The 21,331-nt window shown below is 37.0% G+C and overlaps 1 protein-coding gene across 1 annotated transcript; it reads left to right on the forward strand.

Annotated features, from left to right (window-relative positions):
- Positions 1–374: 374 nt before the first annotated feature.
- Positions 375–20,740, forward strand: AFM (afamin; the record flags this gene model as incomplete). Its single annotated transcript, XM_079919061.1, has 14 exons — positions 375–459; positions 2,612–2,660; positions 2,970–3,102; positions 4,937–5,148; positions 5,951–6,083; positions 6,684–6,781; positions 7,566–7,695; positions 10,024–10,238; positions 13,301–13,433; positions 15,550–15,647; positions 16,673–16,805; positions 17,545–17,768; positions 18,579–18,711; positions 20,547–20,740. 14 exons carry the CDS (start codon positions 375–377, stop codon positions 20,580–20,582), a joined length of 1,812 nt encoding a protein of 603 aa, XP_079775187.1. The 3' UTR covers positions 20,583–20,740.
- Between the last annotated feature and the right edge of the window lie 591 nt (positions 20,741–21,331).

Genomic DNA, 21,331 nt, shown 5'->3' on the forward strand with positions numbered 1-21,331 from the left:
GCAAAATTTAGCGACTTTCTAGTTATGTTTCTCTTTGGTGAATTATTTATTCTTGCCCTTTCTCTTTTAGCATTTGCAATATTTCAAGATTTTTTTCTCTTTTGGTTGTCTATTTGGCTAGGCATTGTGCATACTTAACACCTGTGGACTTTTTTTCTAACTCAATAGATTTTTCCAGTGAAACACTGAGAAAATTTTTTCCTAGTTAATAATTAGCAAAAAATTCTGCAGAGTGATCAAATAAAAATCAAATATGAGGTATATGAGAAATTGGTTAAACAAGTTACTTTTTTACTAATAGTGTCAAAGAATAATATAAAAACTTGATTTTCCTCAGTCACGTTACTTTCTTTGTGAATGTGATTTCTTAAAAAATGAAACAGTTAAAACTTACAGGTTTTCTTTTCTTTTTCTTTTTGACTGAATCCTTAACCCTGCCCACAAAGCCTCAAGATGTAGGTAAGAAATTTACTTGTATATCACCTAAGGAATGACTAAGTTGGGATAATTTCTATTTTTTTAACTTTGTTTTCTTTCAATTTAATTTTTTGCTTGCTTTTTCTTCTTCTCCCTCGTTTACATATACTTATCAGATATTGTGAACTAACCTTCCCAGATATTGTATTTTGGTGATCATATTACCCTATCTATAGACAGAGACAGTTATCACACCCAGCAAATGGTCACCGGCCTTATGGTAGTATAGGAAATGTTGCTGGGAGGCATAATTTGGGTTTGAAAATATTAGTATTTCTTGCAGATGTGTATAGTGTATGGTAATAGTGGAACATTAGATATGAGTTAAGATTTTTCTGGAAACTTTGGTTGTTCAATGTATCTCCCAACTAGGTGGTAAACACCATAAGAGTATGCAGGACCTTGCTTCTTCCAACTGTACAGTTTGTAAATCTCCCCAAGCCGGTACATTCCCCAAGCCTGGCTGATGCAGTGTCAGCCTGGAGGAAAAGGTGACTTTTATATTTCTTCTGCTCAAAGGGGGAGCATTTTGAACTTCATCTGTTCAGAGGTGTCTTTTTGTAATCTCTCTGGCCTGAAAGGATCATATTTTTATACCTCGCACCAAGGTGCTGTAAGTGTTGCCATGGCCCTGAAGACGTGGATTGTGTCTTAATTTGGTACCCCCTACAGTGTCTGCTAGTGAGCCCAGTCACCAGGCTTGAAGAAGGGTAGTCATACTTGAGTTTTCCTTATCCTTTGCCACTGTAACAACTTATTAAAAAATCCTGTTGATTTTTGTCTCCAATATCTTTTGCATTCATGTTTTCCTTTGCACTTCCATTACTCCTACCAAAATTCATGTCCTGCTGATTTCTCAGTAGGATAATTGCAAAAGTCTCCTAATGGGCTTCTTGCCTTTTTTCCACCCCATTCATTCATTCTTCCATCCATCTAGTTGACAAATAGTCCTTGTCACTTTCTATTTGTCAGGCACTGTGGGAGATCCCAACATATCAGACATACCACTACCTGCCTGGTATTTTTTAGCATATAGAAATGATGATATTACTATTCTATATAAACATTTTCAGTGGCTCTTCATGGCTTCCATTTGGAGCCCAAACTCCTCAGCTTTATATGAAAGATATACATAATCTGGACCCAGTTTCTTTCTATCTTAGGTTCCATTATTCTTCTTTATGACCCACTTTTTCATCAGAGTGGATTAATTGACTTTCCCCAAAGACATCCCAGGATTTCTTACCTTTGTTCTTTTACTCACATCATTCTCTCCACAAAGAAATATGAGTTTCCTTATTTCTCAGCTAGCTGAAATCTTGTACATTTTTTTTCAGACTCAACTCATATGCACCTCCTCCTATATTCCTTTTCTGGTTCCTCACCCAGAGATCATAAAGCATTCCTGTCATATACTTACCCACATTACTTTAGAATGTCATATAGATTGTACATTGTATTATAGTCATGTTCATGAGTCACCTGCACTATGAAAGTATTTAGGAACCCAAGGTCCAGGGGGAGATGTTTTAGTCATCATTGATTGTCTCATAGTATCCAGCACAATACTTTGCAAAAGTAAGGACTCCATGAAAATAGTCTATGTGAACAAATATAAATGTGCTCTGATAAGTATATGCTCACTGGGAGGGAATCAATGATTTTAGACTAGTTCAGAGATCACTTAAATATCTGTGTCTGACTAGCACTAGAATCTACTACTACTACCAGCAAGCTCTGGTATCTCTTGTTGGGCACAGTTGTAGCATTATATCACTTAACAATGAACCCACATACTACTTTTCTAGTCATACATGACACTTAGTGGGGAAATGATGCTTGTATCTGACATTTGTGGCTGGGGAGCCATCAATAGTAAATCTAAAGTTTGGTCAGTGTGAGATTAATTCAAGTCAATTCAACTTAATGAATATTTTTTGAGCACGTAATCAACCGTGATTAAGATCTAATATTTGGTTCATATGATGTCTCTTCTTCATGTTAAATATGCCAAAATTATTTTCTACCATCAGTTATCTATTTTATACTTTATAAATTTATCACATATAGTTATTTATTGGGAAAATGTTAAAATACCAGGATATATAATAACCTGAATATCTTTGCTTTTCAGATGATGTCAGTATCACCCAGAAATTTATAGAGGATAATATTGGATATATGTGAGTTTCTCTAAACTCATTTTGATGACGATGGTGTTTACTATAAGCTTATCTGGTATCTCCCAGAAATATTAACGCTTCTCAAAAGTAATGTAAATAAATATAAACCATATCAAAAAATAAATACAGTGTTAATCATAAAATTTAGATGAGGCAATTGAATTGTCAAGAAGTTGTAAAAGTTATAGCCTTCACACTTTGATAATTTCCTGAGGTTAGTCTGCAAGTGGGTGTTCCTATGAGTTTTTGGTTGGACATAAATCGAAATTCTGCAGGTCATCATTGTGTACTCTGTGTGGACTGTTGCAGCACCATCATTGCATTTGCTCAATATATTCAGGAGGCATCCTTTGAAGAAGTAGAAATGTTGGTAAAAGCCATGACAGAATACAGAGATAAATGCTTGGCTGACATGACACTCCCAGAGTGTTCAAAATTAGCTGTAAGTAAATTGTTTGCATTTCCTAAACAAACAAGCTTATTTGTCAACACTGAGAGAATTTTTGCCTTGGAAATATAAAAAGAGAGATGCTCTATAGCCCTCACTTTTATTTTTTGATTAAAAAAAACTTTTTAAAAAAAAAACAACAGAAATTTATTCTCTTACAATTCTGGAGGCCAGATGCCTAAAATCAAGGTGTTGTAGGGTGCGCTCCCTGCAGAGGCTCTAGGGAAGAATCTGTTGAATGCTTTTCTCTTAACTTCTTGTGATAACCAGCAATCCTCGGCATTATTTGACTTATAATTACCTCACTCCAATCTCTGCCCCTGTCATCACATGGCCATCTTCTCTCTGAGTCTCTTCTCCTCGCCTTATAAGGACAGCAGTCACATTGGATAAGACCCTCTCAATAACTTGGTTCCATCTGCTGAGACCCTATTTCCAAATAAGGTCCCATACACAGGTATGGGGATTAGGAATTGAACATAACTTTTGGGGGGACATTTTTCAACCCACAACAATGAGTATCTGGCTAGTCTCATTACAAGATTCCAATAATGAATTCTTCCTCCATCTGAATGAATTTGGACCTTGAAGCCAACTTGGGAATAAGGAAGAGTTAGTTCCATGTACCAACATAGTGGCCAAAAGCTTATGTCTCCAGAAGGACACTAAAAAAGCTGAAACGTACAAGGGCCTGAGGAGTGCTATTTTCTGCCATCTCTACTAAATCGCCACTCAAATGTGGTTTTGGGGCAGAATGAGAGTCTCTGTTCAAAATATGTATTTTAATTTTATCTATAACCCAGAGAAACAATTAATATAGGAACTGCTCATAGCAGAAATCATGGTGAGGGAGGTGAGTAATACAGATCTTAGATTCCTAAAAGCATCATCTCTCGGTGTCAGGAAGGAGAAATCTGGGCCCCTCATTTTTAAAATAATTAATTAATTAATTAATTATTTTGGCTGTGTTGGGTCTTCGTTGCTGCACGTGGCCTTTCTCTAGTTGCAGCGAGCGGGGGTTACTCTTCATTGTGGCGTGCGGGCTTCTCATTGCTGTGGCTTCTCTTGTTGCAGAGCATGGGCTCTAGGCGCGTGGTCTTCAGTAGTTGTGGCACACAGACTTAGTTGCTCTGTGGCATGTGGGATCTTCCCAGACCAGGGATGGAACCTGTGTCCCCTGCATTGGCAGGCAGATTCTTAACCACTGTGCCACCAGGGAAGTCCCTGGGCCCCTCATTTTTATTTTGCCTGACTTTAAGTATTTAGGGTAAGGTACTTTCCTAGGAGATGCAATTCTGTGTAATGATGCACAGGAGGACTTGGTTACGAGCTTGCAGTCCACACCGTAAGTATACAGGCAGGAAGACAGGAAATAGCCTGGCAAAGTAGAGGTACTTTCCTTACCTGCCTCTCTCAATATGTACTCTACTGTCACACCCCCTTTTCTTGACCTCCTCCCAATAGAGTCACCATCTGCATCTCTAGAAGACTATTACTAAACATTACCACTAAATACTTCACCAACACATTACACTCTGGCCATGTGACCTTGGAAGAGAAGGAAAAAAGCCATTATGTAAGAGAAATGTAGGCAGTAGAGAAATAGGAAGAGGTTGAAGGGCCTCAGGATAGGATAGAGAAAACTTCCCAAAGTATGGGATGGTTGTCAAGGGTGTGGGTAAAGATGCTCTGCTGGTAATATTGGGAAAATTTGGGAATCTCTTTTGCAAAGGGTGACACTCACCACTAATTGTCTCCATTGTGTCATCTCAGAAGGTTGAAAAATGTCATAATGAAAAAAAACGTCTTTTATTTTTCTGTTGTCCAGAATGATGTTTTACTGGAAAATATATGTACTATGGAGGGACTGCCACAAAAGCATAATTTTTCACACTGCTGCCATAAGGCTGACTTTGAAAGAAAACATTGTTTCCTCCATAATAAGAAAGCTGATGTAGGATTTTTGCCTCCTCTCCCTACTCTGGATCCTGAAGAGAAATGCCAGACTTATAAAAATAACAGAGAATCTTTTCTAAACAAGTAAGTTTAATTTTAGTAGAAAAATGATTGAATTGAAACAGTATTCTTAGGCTAAATCCAATATCTCTTCCAAAAGAACATAGCTGGGTTTCTTGATCATTTAGATCATTCAACATGCATTTGTGTGTCAGATTCTGTGGTCATTGCTGAGGAGATGAATAAGATATGAAACCTGATTTCAAGATCCTTTCATTGTGATGTGTATTTTCTAATGGGATGAGCCCCAGAACTGAAGGGTGTGCATGGCACCAAAGTTCTACTGGAGGAAATAATATAGTCTTTCAATGGAGAGTTATAGCTTTTACTAAGGGTAAACATTACATCAATGGATGTTTAGCAAAAATCTGTTTTCAGTAGGGTAGTAGTTGTAGAAGCAGAGACATTTTCTGGAAAGCTTAAACCACAAAGCTTGTTTGAACATAAGTGATTATGATCTCTGAATCTTGGATGGAGTGTGTATAGGTAGCTGTTCTTTGAACCTGAAAAGGAGAGATGCTGACCATCTGGCATGATAGGGGAAGAAAAAGAATAGCCAGAGCCCCGTGTTCATGATTAGAATGGCAATCATCATTCTTCTTTGGGAGCTGGCAACTTCAGTGATACAACTTTTATTGGAGACTCGATAACGCTGCCTTCCATTGAAGCCTTCAATAATGGGAAATCCTTCTTCCTCTCACCTTTACTTTCACAACTTGTTCTTCTTGTCTTTTTAAATCTTCTCTTTTCCTTCCCTTGTCTACCATTTCTTCATTACCTTCCTGTTTTTTTCTTTCCCTCCTTCCTTCCTTTTTTTCTTTTATAGTTATATCTACGAAGTTTCCAGAAGGAACCCCTTTGTTTTTGCCCCTACACTTCTTACTGCTGCTGCTCGTTTTGAGGAGATGACTAAAACATGCTGTGAAGAACAAGAAAAAGCTAACTGCTTTCGAACAAAGGTGGGTACTACATTTGTTTTCTTAAAAGGACAAGGATTCATCCCAAACTGTAGATCTTTACTTAAAATTAAATTATAGCAAAAGAGTTCTTTACCATTTAAAAACTATTCTCTTGCCACTTTCACTGGTTTTTCAACCCATTGGCCACCTGCTACTGATCTAAATTTCTTATTACTTGAGACCCTTGAAAGACAATTGCCCATTTCTAGGGTTTCTCTTCTGGCTTTGTCTTCCTTGTGAATTGGAAGGAAATGCTAGTGAGTAAATAACCAGGGTAAAAATGACATTTTATCTTCTATCTTGGACAAGTCCTCTTTTGACTACCCATAAAACTGAATCATCCTGGTAGAGATGGACAAGCTCACAGCACTCTTCACCACTCATCTTCCCATCAAGTATAATTCAGTCATTGGGAAGACTGGTCCCACCTTTATAATAAGCCACAAATTTATATTTTGATATGTACATTTCCTGAGATAAAAACCCCATAATTTTCTGTTTCTGGCAAAGTTTGGAATTGTTTGGTTGACATGTGGTTAAGAAATAAGAGAATAGTGGGATTTTGCTCTTGCTTCAACAGAATTTCTCTTTATCCTTCAGGCAGAAACTTTCATACAATATTTAAAAGCATTATCTTCTTATCAAAAAAATGTCTGTGGGGCACTTATGAAGTTTGGACCGCAAATCTTAAAATCTATGTGAGTTTTATAATGAGTATTTTGTTTCTACTTGTATTTTCTTGTCTAAGTCCCATTTTTGTTAAATCATTGATGACTTTTTATTTATACTCTTCCTAGTTCCTCAAGGGTTTTGAGGTGGGGCTCAGTCTGGGTGGATTACTCAGACCAGGACAGTAGGTCCGGATGAGAGAAGACCTGCAAGGTGGGGAGACCCCAGAGAGAAAAAGGACTACTTCTGAGTTAGTTTTTGGTTAGTTGGGAATCTGAGTCGGTCCAGGAGTTCTGAACCTGAGTTTTAAAACCTTCAAGTGATTTAGACATGACTTATCCATCCATCTTTGACTTTAATGACTAGGAGACTACACTCTAGGGATAAATTTTATTTAACATGCTTACCCTAGCCAACTAGCAATGATACTAGTGCAATGTTTTGTGAAAAATTCTGAGATTTCAAATACATCAGCAGGAAAGGATTCTGTGATGAATAACCTATGCCAGCCATGGGCTTACAACAAGAAATGGTGGTCCTTAAAAGAAGTGTTTTGCTATAACAATTATGGAAGAGGGCACATCTCTCAGGCCCTTTTTTCCCCAGTCCTGATCTAGGACTCAAAATATCAACCTAGGATTTTCAAAATGATCATGTGGGCCATGCAATGTATAAACATTGGTAAAGCCATCGGTGAAAAAAACAAGGGTACCACATGCTTACTGCAGCTATTTGTACTGTATTAGCAAAGAGCTCCCTCTTGCCTTACTTGTTGTTCAAGTTGTTTTAGTGGTTTATCAATTCTATTTCCAGAAACATTGCTGTACTTAGTCAAAAATTCCCCAAGATTGAATTTAAGGAACTTATCTCCCTCCTAGAAGATGTTTCTTCCAAATATGATGGATGCTGTGAAGGGGATGTTGTGCAATGCATCCATGGCAGGGTAAGTATTCTATAAAACCAAGTAAAAATAGTGATTTTTGGGGTGGCTATTTTTTATTTCGAAGTTGCCCTAATACGTGGCTACTCACCACAATAAAATCAGAATGTTGATAAATTGGTTGGGATTAACAGATAACACTACTATATATAAACTAGATAAACAACAAGGACCTCCTGTATAGCACAGGGAACTATATTCAATATCTTGTAATAGCCTATGATGGAAAAGAATCTGAAAAAAGAATATATATATATTCTTTTATATACATATATATTCAGTTATATATATAACTGAATCATTTTGCTGTACACCTGAAACTAATACAACATTGTAAATCACCTATACTTCAACAAAAAATAAATTGTTAAATAATAACATAAAATAAATAAAATAAAAAATGTTAACAAATAAGACCAAATAAAACTTTGGAGCTTTTCATACATGGGATTGTTTTTAGGCTACTCAGCAGATTCTATTTTATATGGCTAAATGCACATGACATAAACTCCAGGAATTTAGAATTTGTGGACATTAATTTAGGCCAGACTAAAGTTTTCTTTAATATTGTAAATACTCTTTAGCTATATTAGAAATTAACAGTAAAGCTCAGAAAATGATTCATCTTTATGTTTTTAAGAGCTGTTTTGTCTGAGTTTCTTCAGGCTATTTAGGAACAGTCTTTCCAGATAAGTAAATATGTTAATTTAAAATAACTCTTACTCTAGTCTTTAATGTGATTCTCTAATGACATATACTGGTAAATATATTGTTGACCTAGTTGAAGTTGTTTATGCATATGAGGGTAACACAATTTCATTAAAAATATCCCGACTTCTTAGTTGAAATTAGGCTTTTTCTTAGTGACTTTTAATTAGTCTTACTGTTTTAAATTCACAAGGAAACATCATGTTAATTAGACAACTTGAATTTTAGAATATGAAGATATGTACATTTTATTTCAAGTAGTGGACAGTAGATATCACCAAGAATTATTTTGTCCTTAACTGTATTTCAATGAAAAGCAATCTCACTCGCTATTTACTTTTGTTTGTTTGTTTATGGGAATGTTGGTTTTATAATATTAAATTTAATGTACTGAAAGGATATAATTGAAGATTTTTCCCTGAAGTTTGGAGCTGAGACTAAGGGATCATATTATATTCTTAATATCCTTTTCTTTGATGGTTTTATGTAGAAATAAGAGGAATAGAATCGTAATTTATTCAAAATAGAAATTAATTCTCAGACAATAAGAGATGTGTTGCCTAGAACGATGATGGCCTTAGGGGAAATGTATATATGTTTGCAAAGACGGGCTCCCTGGTTCTAGGCGGTTTGCTGGAAACATGGTGCCAGCCTCCTTTCCATTTCTCACCTCAGCCTAGAGCTTCATCTCATTCCTTATCCTCAGTGTTCCCCAGAAGAAGATTCCAGGCCGGGGAACAGCTTGAGCAAAGTCAGAGAGTCTGGAATAGCCTCGTGCTTTGACAGAACTCAATGTAGTTCATGAGACGCTAGGACAGAGAGTAGGAGGAATGTACAGCCTAATTCTGGAGTGTCTGGAGAGAGGACTAGAGGCTAGACTAGCTTTTAAAAAATTATCCAACTAATGTGTAACCAAGAGAGCTTCACCCTCTCCCTTATTCCCGTAACTTTATATGGAGGTCAGAATTGGGTAGGGAGAGTGGGGAGAGGGGAGATAGTAGGGTTTACTATTTTGTGCATTATTTGATAATTTGAACAGCTTCAGATTAATAATGTCTACAGGAAAATGACAACAATGAGCAGAATATCTCCTTATGTTTGAGAAGCCTTCATCTGGTAGTTGCTGTAGTGGTTCATTAGTTTGCCATTCTTTCATTCACTTATCAAATATTTCTTGAGTTTCTACTATATACCTGGCAATGTGGTTTCAGGCCATAAGAGAAGAAATCTAGGATCATAGATATTACAGTAACATGTCTTTGGTGGCCCTCATTAAAGTACAGATAAACTCTCATGGGAAAGAAACAGCATTTAGAATTTAAAATGCTGATACACCAGTGGAGTAGGGGTAAAGTATTTAAAAGATTAATACTTAACAATGAATGTAAACTTATGAGTCTATTTTTCATAATTATATCATCTAAAATCCTGAGAAATAAAGCTTGCCTTAATATGAAAGTTCATTGTATTAAATCAATACAAAATTTAATTATCTATCAAATTAGCTGATGAAACAAGTCCAGATGTTACGCACATGGTTGATTTTGCGTTGATTTTGGAAGGAAAATCCAGCCCTGACGATATTGTGAAAATAAAGTCATTTCCCATTCTTATTTGATACAGAGCAAGGTTATGAGCCATATTTGTTCAAAGCAAGATTCCATCTCCAGCAAAATCAAAGAGTGCTGTGAAAAGAAAATACCAGAGCGCGGCGAGTGCATAATTTACTCAAATAAAGATGATAGACCAAACAACTTACCCCTAAGAGAAGCAAAGTTTACTGAAAGCGAAAATGTGTGTGAGGAACGAGATGCTGACCAAGAGAACTTCATGGCTGAGTAACATAACTCTATATTGACGTTTATCAGGAAAACAGAAACTTTGGATTTGACCTATTTTGGCTAACTTGGGTGGAAGGAATAGGGATCATTTAAATCACATAAGTATTGGGTCTCACCTAATTTTAAGAGTCACGGCTATCGATTATAGTCTTTTTACATGATTTTAAGAAAATGCAACTGTGTTATGATGTGATGGCTAACATTTATTGAGTACTTGATATGTGCCAGACAATGGGCTAAGTACTTTATATGGATTATTTATTTTAATTCTCATACAGTCATGTAAAATAAGTGTGATTTCTCCCAATTTTCAGATGAGCAAACTGAGGTACAGAGAAGTTAAGTAACTTGTTCAACTTTCACAGCTAAAATATGGCAGAGTAGGGATTAGACCCTAAGAGGTCGGGCCTGAGAAGTTGCAGGCTTACCTGCCATGCTCTGCCCTCCCTTGCCATCCCACCCCCTACACAGCTGCCCAGCTGTTCAGGGGAAGACTAGTTGACTTGGAGCCAAAAGGACTAGATTTGAGTCCTGGTTGAGTCAGTGGGACAAAAGTTAACCTCTCTGTATTGTAGGTAATCATATATAAAATTCATATAAGAATATTTGTTCATTCCAAATATTTTGGTTATAAAATATAATCCAGGGACTTTACTAGGTTAGACAGGGTTCTTATCCCCAGTAAGCTTTCATCAATAAGAAGTGTGATGTGAGAAGACATAGCCTCATAAATAAATGAGTGCAAGAAATGCTCTTTAATTTCTGATAGCACTAGATGATAGGTAATGTGGGGACAGGGGAGGAAGTCCCTGGGGACCCTGGAAAGGCTTGATGGGAAGGAGGTACTGGAAGAAATTTTAGTAATCTGGACAGAAAGAGTAGAGCATGGATAGAAGTGTAAAACTGCTTGGTGTATATGTGGTTGTGAATAGGGTTTCTGCAGTGAGAGAGGAGGGTAGTGAGAGGTAGACGGGTCAGATCATACAGGCATGCTAAGTAACGAGATGCCACTGAAGGGTTTTCACTGAAGAATAAGGAAGGACAAAATCACTTTTGTTTTTTAGAAACTTCATCTGGAATGAATCCCAGTTTGGGGCTTAGGTGGTTGGTAAGTAGTTTTCAGACTCAATGAGATGGGAAGTATGGGGGAATGTTTTGTGGGAAAGAGAATATGTTTGAATCTGACCACCTTGACTTTGAGGTGCTTGTGAGGTAATTAACTGGGAATGTCACGAGATAATTGAATATATGAACCTGGAATTCTGGAAGGAGGTCTGGATTGAAGATACAGGTTATTGAATACTTACCAAATTTTCAGTGCTTCTCATCTATTAACCAATTTAATTTTCAGAACGACCTTCTGAGGTTAGAACACTTTTATTATCCTCATTTTACAGGCAAGGAAACTGAGGCACAGAGGTTAAGTAACTTGCTACAAAGTCACACAACTAATATGTGGTGGAGCCAGGATTCAAATGTAACCAGTGTGGCTTCAGACTCCTGCTCTTATAACCACTGTGCTCTATTGCTTCTCATGAGTCAAATTAATCTAAATGATAGATGCAAGGTGTTTCACTTGTACCTGACATACGCTTGCTAAATGGAAGCAATTTTCATCCTCATCCTCATCTGCATCATCTCCATCACCATCACTATGACAATTAAAATAGTGTTTGAAGCCTGGGGAGAAATGATAGAGCAGCAATGAACATGCTGAGCCAGAAATGTTTCAGGTGCAGTTTTTCTGGTTGCAAACATTTGATGCAAGACCTCAGTGGATCTGCCAGGCTAGGGTTGGCTCCCAGGGTTTTTTTTTGCAATATTTTGGTGGTGTGTTTTTAGGTGTAATTTTATTCCTGGAGAAAGGTCCACAGCTTACATGAGATATTAAGGGGAACACTTGATTCTCTGAAGGTTAAACACCACTGCTTTAGGATATGGGAATGCATCCCACAAATGGGATTGAGAAGGCAGGTGGGGAAGCAAGAGAGATGATGTCAGAAAAACCAAGATTAATCAAGAGAAAAAGGTTGCAAACCAAAAAGAGATTATAAAACGTCCCTTGGACTTGGAGAACTCTTGTGAGGTATTGCTCTTTCAAAACATAGACCATTTTTACTTAATTTGAATGAATAAAGAAGATACTTTTATGAAGAAGTTTCTAAACAGCACAGTAGAGGTAGTTAAAGAAAACACCTCTCTTTTGAGCAGAGAGTCAACTTGGTTTAAACAAGAATAAAGTAGGCATCCTATGGGACCTAGGTTCAAATTTTATACTTCCATTAACAGCCAGGTGCTTAACTGGTCTGAAACTTAGTTTCCTCAGCTATAATATAGTACTTATCTTGAGGGTTAAGTGAAGTTAAATGAGAAAGTGTTTTATAAAGGGTAGGAAGCCTATCTTGGTCTCCTATGCACAAAGCTTGATCCAGTGCCTCGCACCTACTAAGGGCTTAATAAGTGTTAGCCTCTTCTCTCTCCCTTTCTCACTTTCTCCCCAAATCACACCCACATATACTTCACCGAGGCCATGGAAACCTTCACCAATGACTTAGGGTGGCAGGAGTGATTATTCCCATATTTGACAAGTGACAGGATGAAGGAATGAGCAAAGGCTGCTCCACAATCTCTCCCTAAGTTGGCACCGGGAGTGGGGAGAAATCCATATTCCCACCATCTCAAGATGGAGGTCTGAATGCATTTTCCAACAGAATTATACTCGATATGTATTTTCTAAAGTATTGGTGGCATGATCTACTATTTCTGATGCTTTATGGGTTAAATCATTCTAACAATGAATGCTAAATACCTTTAATCATTCTATCCCTCCAAGTAAAAGGATTGTTAGTTTAAAACATAATATGGAAGAGAACCTTTGTAAAATGATCTCCTGTTGTCAAAATGTCCTCTTAAATCATTCCCTGACCAAACCAGAGGAGGAACTTAGCATATGAAGACAGACTCAGTGTTAGAAGATCTCTCTAGAGTAAAAGATAGCAGGATTTGGTGTTTTGCTCTTTCTCGAAGTTCTAATATACAAAATATTTTACACATTGCAGGTTTCTTTATCAATACTCAAGGAGACATCCAGAACTGTCCACACCAGAGTTGTTAAGAATTGCTGGAGTGTATGAGGATCTCCTGAGAGAGTGCTGCAACACGGAAAACCCTCCAGACTGTTACAGACATGCGGTAAGTTCCATCCTAGTAGGCTCAGAGAATTAAATAAACAAAATAAAACAACAAACATTTAAAAACTATCAAAGTTTCACTCTGGTTCAGAGGGTGGAAAATGTGATTGACAAATCTGAGTCTACCTTAAATTCAGTGTAAGTTGATCATAGGGAAGACCAACATCATCGATTTGGGTTACTCATAATGTTTTGAACGTCAAATCCTGTGTGTTGATGCAAAAAAAATTCTTCCCATTAAACATTTATATTTTTATTTATGTACTCTGTAGTTTCTTGGGCCAATTCAATTTTTTGTTATAGTAAAAATAATAAATGATTATTAAAGATGATTAGGAAAGTATCAAAATTTACAAAGAAAAAAATAAAAATTTTCTGATTCTGTCACCAAGAAGTAGCTATAATTAACATTTTTTCATCTTTTCTATGCATATATGAATACATTTATATGTGTGTTTAAAAATAAGATTGGAATAATTCTTAAGAAATTTTTGGATCTGTTTTTATTTATTGGCATAAAAAACATTTTATGTTATTAAACAGACTTTAAAAAAATGTATTTATTTTGCATGATGGTATTCCATCATAATAATTGATTTAAATGCTCTCATACTGTACGTTTGACATTTTGGACATTGATTTAACTTTTTAAAAATTTTATTTATAAGTGACCCTAAGTATCTCATTCCATTCATCATTATTAATATTTATGGTTATTTTCTTTAGACAGATTATCAGAAGGAAAATTATTAAGTCAAATTATATAGACTTTAAAATAAAAAATATTTGATACAAATGGCCAGGTTACTATCTAGAAAGTTATTAGCAGCATATAGTCCTATAACAGTGCTTGAAAATGCTCATCTTACCTCCACCTTCACCAACATTGCACATAGAAATTAACTTTGCTAAATAATGAGCATGTTTTAAAATTTTAATTAATTTTTTAATGAAGTTAAACTTTTCCCATATGATTTTAGCTACTGTAGTTATAAATTTCCTGTGGACAATTTGCTCACGTCTTTTACCCATTTTCCTGTTGAAATTAGCATTTTTTAATATCAGTTCATATGCACTTTTTGTGTATTATAGAAATTAATTATTTGTCATGTTTGATTTGTTTCTCATTCATTTGATAAGTGTTGATTTTGCTTTACTTAAAAAATTACCTCCACTTGCCAAAAATGCCAGTTTACACCCATTCATATTTGAGCAAGAAGTAAGAAGACTTAAGTTTTATCCAGCTCTACCGCTGTCCCTAACAAGGAGGTCTGTTCCTGATCCTTAAATGAATCATAGTGCTAGAAAATTCTCTTTATTATATGGAGACACAATTTGTCCCACAGCATTCATCCACTGGTGTGTAGTTTTCTCTCTAGTGGTCACTTAGTAGATGTCCAATTTTATGCCGCGTGAGAGAGAGGTTGTCAAATATTTGAGGACAATTATTGGAGGTTTTAAGTTCCAGTTCTAAGTGATGAAAAAGAAGATATAAAAAAGATACACGTGATTAAAAATGTTATGTAGCAATACTTACTCACTGGGTGATTCTAGGCAAAAGCCACTTGACTTCATAGCGCCAGATAACTTCTCTGGCCACTTCAAAGTGAGAATCAGTATGATCATTGTCTGGGAATTCCCTGGTGGTCCAGTGGTTAGGACTCGGGCTTCCACTGCAGGGAACACGGGTTCGATCCCTGATCGGGGGACTAAGATCCCACATGCCGTGACGCGGCCAAAATAAATAACGAAATAAATACATACATACATAAAAAAAATAAACAGCTTGTCACCTCTTTCTAAAAAAAAAAAATATGATCATTGTCAACATCAGATTTGAATTTCACTTTGCAGACTGGAAAGCTCTATAAGGTAATGATACCTCTACAAGGTAATGATAATGAAAATTTTGAGCTTTCAAATTTAGCAAAAACTATAACTATAACTTAAAAAATTCAAATTCCTACATATATAAAAACTACCCTCAATTTAATGACTAGTGTATGATAATTAGAGTTTGAAAATGCTATATAAATTAAAAGAGCAATTAGACAAGTTGAAACTTATGATTAAATTTTAGATAAAATGTTCATAAACATGATTGTTCGTATTTTCAGGAAAACAAATTCAATGAGACAACTGAGAAAAGCCTCAAGATAGTACAGCGAGAATGTGAACATTTTCAGATCTCGGGGAAGGATGACTTGAAATACCAGTAAGTTGTTTGCACAAGTAGGTTAACAATGGTGACCAGGATAACATAAAGAGTGCCACAAAGTGTCAAAATCTTAGCTCAGTCTTTTAGTTATGACAAGTTCATAAACTCTGGGAAAGAATAAAAACACAAAAGTCAAGAAGGCACATTGAGCTGTCATATTAAGCCTTTACCAGAAATGAGGCTAGAAATTGAAGACATACAGGATTCTGGACAAACTGATTCTCTAATGCATTAGTTTTTGTTTGGACTAGCCTTTCTCACTCCCAGCCCAGAATTTCTGGATTTTACCCCATTTCAGGGGTGTGGGGTGGGATGGAGAAAACTTCAGGTTGTTATAATTTCCCAAGGAAGAATTATTTAAGGAAATAATTCTTATTGAGTAAAAAAAATAATTCTGGATTTACTTAACACTTTACTATTCATTTTTAAGTATTCTTGTGAGCATTCATGAATAATATGAAGTTTGTTCTGGATTTTCTTAATTAATTACCATGCTAATGTATTGCGTGTTGAAACCAAACGTCTTCAAGTCACAACAAAACACAGTTTAAAAAATATATTTTCACTATTTCTGCAATTGGGCTGTTATCTGAAAACTCAGCCCATTAAATATCTTTGTTTCCTCCATCTCAGATTATCCTTTTCCAACATGTATCTATTAAATTTTCCCTTTGAAATATTTATTAACTGCTCAAGGGATCTCAAGCAGGATTTTACATACTAGCTAAGATATTTTCTACCAAGGAGCTCCTATACTCACAGGTGAAGAAGGATGGGCAAATCTGAGAGTTTCTGAATTATCATGAAATTAGAAGGAAACCGAAATACAGCGATCTAGGAGGCAGGGTGCAGGAAAACAGGGAGTGAAGAGACTGTTCTCTACCACTTTATGAGAGAGCTGAGCTTCATGTTGCCCTTACATTGGTTGTCCCTAGCCTTGCAGGGTTGGGGCTTCAGGGGGCTAGACAAGGGAAAATGGGTACCTGCTTTTGTTCAGAACAAACAGACAAATGTTCTTTCAGCTACCTCATCAATCTCACAAAACTAGCCCCCCAGCTCTCCACTGAAGAACTGACCTTTCTTGGCAAGGAAATGGTGACAGCTTTGACCACCTGCTGTACACTGAGTGAAGAGTTTGCCTGCGTTGATAATTTGGTGAGCCTGGCCCATGTGCCTGACTATTCCTAAAAGAAAAAAAAAAAAAGGATACTTTTGCACTCATTCATTTATAGTGATTATCCGTCTTCCTCTCTTCATTGTTTTCAAGATTGTTAAGCAAGGAAGGTCAAGTTTTATTTTTGGCTTACTGTGTCAAAATCCTGAGAAGCAAAAGAGAAGTCTTAAATATTTGCTTGGGGTTCTCCAAATCATCTTTATTACGTCTTATTTATATTAGAAGCAATTTGTTAGAGCAAACCACTTGGAATCATAGAATTATTTCAGAATGATAGAGAAAATTTCATAATCTTAAGTAATGGGATAGATTCTCTCTCTTGTCCCACCAGGTCAGTAAGAGAATTGCTGTTTACAGCCCAGTTCGGGTTGGGTGCACCTTTTTAGGTCTGGGGTGGACAGTACGTGGGGGACATCCCAGAAGGGGACTAAAACTAAGGGCCACAGTGTCCTGATGCCATTTTCAGTTGGCTGTTTGCAGCTCTCTGCTCAAAATCACAAATTTGTATATATGTTAACAAGAATTAATCTCTAGACATTTAAATTGCTATGGCTTGCATTTTTGTTATAATGTCATTTGGGACACCAGCCTCTACTTTTCTTTGCACGTCGTTTCATGTTACAAGTGCATGAGTTTTTCTAAGTTGACAGTGATACTAGCACAAACTAACAATTCATCTAGCTGTATTTCAAAACTCCATTGCAACTTTCATTGGTATAGGTGGACTTAGTTCTTGGAGAGTTATGTGGAATAAATGAAAATCGAAGTATCAACCCTGCTGTGGACCACTGTTGTAAAACAAACTTTGCCTTCAGAAGGTCCTGCTTTGAGGGCTTGGAAGCCGATAAGACGTATGTGCCTCCACCTACCTCTCAAGGTTTATTTACCTTTCACACAGACTTGTGTCAGGCTCATAATGAGGAGCTCCAGAGAAAGAAAGACAGGTACAGACATTCTCTACTGTTCACCTTTTTCTTCAGCCGGAAGACATAGCATGTATTAATGAGAAGTTTTATTGTAATGGATATGTGATGTTTGGTGTTAGAATCCTGTTCTTTCTGTCACACTGTCCAGTCTGCCCAATTGTAAGTTAAAACCTAGCTAGTCTTTTCCTTTGCTAGAGCCTTGGAGGGTCCAAAAGACTGTGATTTGAAAAGGTGGGTGAGAGTAGCCATAAAAATGCTCCTAGAAGGGTCATAATGAATCAGATTTTCTTGAGAGCATGTCATAGATGTTTGCTCTGAGAATCTCTCTTAATGTTTGCAGATAAGAGAGGCCCAAAAGGAACAGGAATTTTGCTTTTGTTTTCTCAGGCAATGCTATAAATGCCAAGGAATCAGATCTTTTTTGTTTTTTTTTAGATTAAGCAGTGTCTGTATCAAGTGGAGTGGAAACAGAATTCAGTTATTGAGGAAGCGGGAATAGATGTTGCTTTGGACATGAATTTTCTAGAGACATCAAATGTAGTCACATAGTCTACAATATTGTGCATATTGAAGACTTACTATATGTTCCCATATTTTATACAATTTCATCCATGATTACGTAGCTCTCCAAAGATTGTTATAATGGAATCCATCCCATGTGTTTAACAGGAAAGTTTCAGGACACCCTTTCAAAAGTGGAATACTTTAACATTTTACATTCACCCATATGGAGATTCCTAAGACATATGATTCTATAACTAGCCTTTTGGAGAAGAGGGCTGCAGAAAGAAATCGTTAATTAATTCTGTTTGACTCACCGGGTCACAGGTTTCTTGTCAACTTAGTGAAACTGAAGCCTGAACTTACAAGGGTGGAGCTGCAGTCATTGCTGATGGATTTCACAAATGTGGTGAAGAAGTGCTGCCAGGCCCAGGGGCCTGAAGCCTGCTTCAAGGAAGAGGTACTTCCAGCTCTTTTCCCCCTGAAATCCAACTGGTATTCCTGGTCAAACAAAAGAAACCAGAACTCCCCTTAGGACCCCCCTTCCTCCCTGCAATGTCTCCCAGGCTGAGGCCTGAGAGCACAATCGCTACACAACTAAATATGCAGACGTCTCTCTGACAGGGTTTTGGCACCATCTCCTTAGTGACAACATGGTGTAAGAAAAGGCGTCAGGAAATCATAGGTTCTATGCTGGCAGTCATGGTCATGTCACTTAATCTGAACTGCGGTTCATCTTCTTTAAATGAGGATGGTAATAATTATCCTTGAATTATACCATCCAGTTGGTTAATAAATAGTTAATCTGACTTGCAAAGGAGATCATATCAGTCTCAAAGAGAGGGGAATAGGAAGGACATCAGGAAGTGATGAGGTCTTTCAGGGGGTGGCTGTGTCACCTTCCTGGCCTTTGTCCCAACATCCCCTGCTAGAGAATACCTGTGTGTGAAGTGAGGAGGTGGCAGAGAAGATGAGAGGAGATGTGTCCCCTGCTGGTTCGTGTTCCAGGAGCCTCAGGCACCTGTGAGTGTCAGCCCCAGTGGATGCTCCTTGGAAGTACCTTGCTTACTGTTTCTTTCCTAGTGACACCCACTCCCCTCCAGACTCACTCACAACTCATGCACACACACATACTTCATTCACACTCACATGCTTCATGCACACTCACAGGCACACACACACACACAGAGCTTTCATTCTGGTTGAGAGCCCTCTGTTTTTCTGAGTGAGTGCTTAATCTGGGAATTTTTTTTGGCACAAACTACTAGTTTTTTGAAAAACATGCTTGATTTCATTAGAGGGTATTAGTATCATTTAGCATTTATCCAGGTGAGTGTATGTATTGAGACCACATAAAGGGAGAGATGAATTCCCCGGCAGTTTGTAAAAGGCTGGGGTGTCTGTTTCCAAGATCACCAGAAGAAATTGTTCATTGTCTCCTGTACAACACAGGAGTGGTTTAACTTTTCTTTACAAAACTCAAGACAATATGCTTCTCTAAATTCAAATAATAACGTCTTAAATTTTTCTTTCCATTTTTTTATTGGAGTAGAGCTGCTGCACAATACTATATAAGTTACAGGCCTATAATATAGTGAGTCACAATTTTTAAAAGTTATGTTCCATTTATAGTTATTGTGGAATACTGACGATATTCCCCATGTTGTATAATATATCCTTATAGATTATTTTATACTTAATAGTTTGTACTTCTTAATCCCCTACCCCTGTATTTCCCCTCCCCCCTTCCCTCTCCCTATAGGTAACCACTAGTTTGTTCTCTATATCTGTGAGTCTGCTTCTTTTTTGTTATATTCACTAGTTTGTTGTGTTTTTTAGATTTCACATATGCGTATATCATACAGGATTTGTCTTTGTCTGACGTATTTCACTAAGCATAATGCCTTCCAAGTCCATTCTTATTGTTGTAAGCAAAATTTCATTCTTTTTTTTAATCTCTGAGTAGTATTGTATTGTATATACGCGCCCCATCTTCTTTATCCATTCATCTGTCGATGGACACTTAGGTTGCTTCCATATCTTGGCAATTGTAAATAATGCTGATATGAATGAACATTGGGGTGCATGTATCTTTTCAAATTAGTGCTTCTTTTTTTGGACACATATCCAGGAATAGCATCACTGGGTTGTATGGTAGTTCTATTTTCAGTTTTTGGAAACCCTCATACACTGTTGGTGGGAATGTAAATTGGTGCAGCCACAGTGGAAAACAGTATGGAGGTTTCTCAGAAGTCTTCCTATGTGTTTTTATTTCTCTTTTTTTCTCTCTCTCAGGGTCCAAAATTGTCAGCCAAAAGTCAGGTTGCTTGAAAAACATCAAGTAAAATTCACCAAAGGTAATAACTTGTATCTCAATCAAAGGCTAAATGTATTGGTAACTTATTTGGTCGTTTTGGCTTTTCCCTTCTCATGCTTCAATGTCAATTTCTGGCTCATCCCCCATGCCTTACACCTAACAGACCCCAGTACTGGTCCTGTAATGTTTCTCTGAGTATCATTCACTCTTTACGGGATGGCACGCTGCATTTGTGCTAGCACACTCTTACTGTCCCAGCAGTTTTCTGAATACCTAAAGGTATCCACTCTTATGCCCTTCTGCTACTACAGTCAGATGTCTGGACCAGGAAGGAAAGGCAACAGAATCTATGAATGTTGACAGGGAGAGCAGGGGGTTGGGATGGGCAGACAGGCCTCAGTAAAGCTGTTCTAAGAGTCTCTTGCTTCAGTATTTACATAAAAGAAAAGTGATATGTTAGGGATTTCAAAAATGTGTATAAAGGATCTCTTCTTCCCTGCAGTTTGTGTAAGATGAATTCACAAACTTTAGGAACAAAATGTTGAGTAGATATAGCAAGGATGTTCAGTGTCCAGGAAGAGAGACCTGGACTTCCAAAGGGAGTGGGTTTGGATCTATGAAAGGCAAAACATAGTTACCACTAACAGTTTTTTTTATATACGTGAATTTCCATCACTCAAGTTATAACATTTCATATTCTTTTGCTGTACAAGATTCTATTTTTCTTTCCAGGTTTCAGAGAAAAGAGAGGAAGACCAACATA

Source organism: Stenella coeruleoalba (assembly GCF_951394435.1).
Source record: "Stenella coeruleoalba genome assembly, chromosome: 4".
Classification (NCBI taxonomy): Eukaryota; Metazoa; Chordata; class Mammalia; order Artiodactyla; family Delphinidae; genus Stenella; species Stenella coeruleoalba.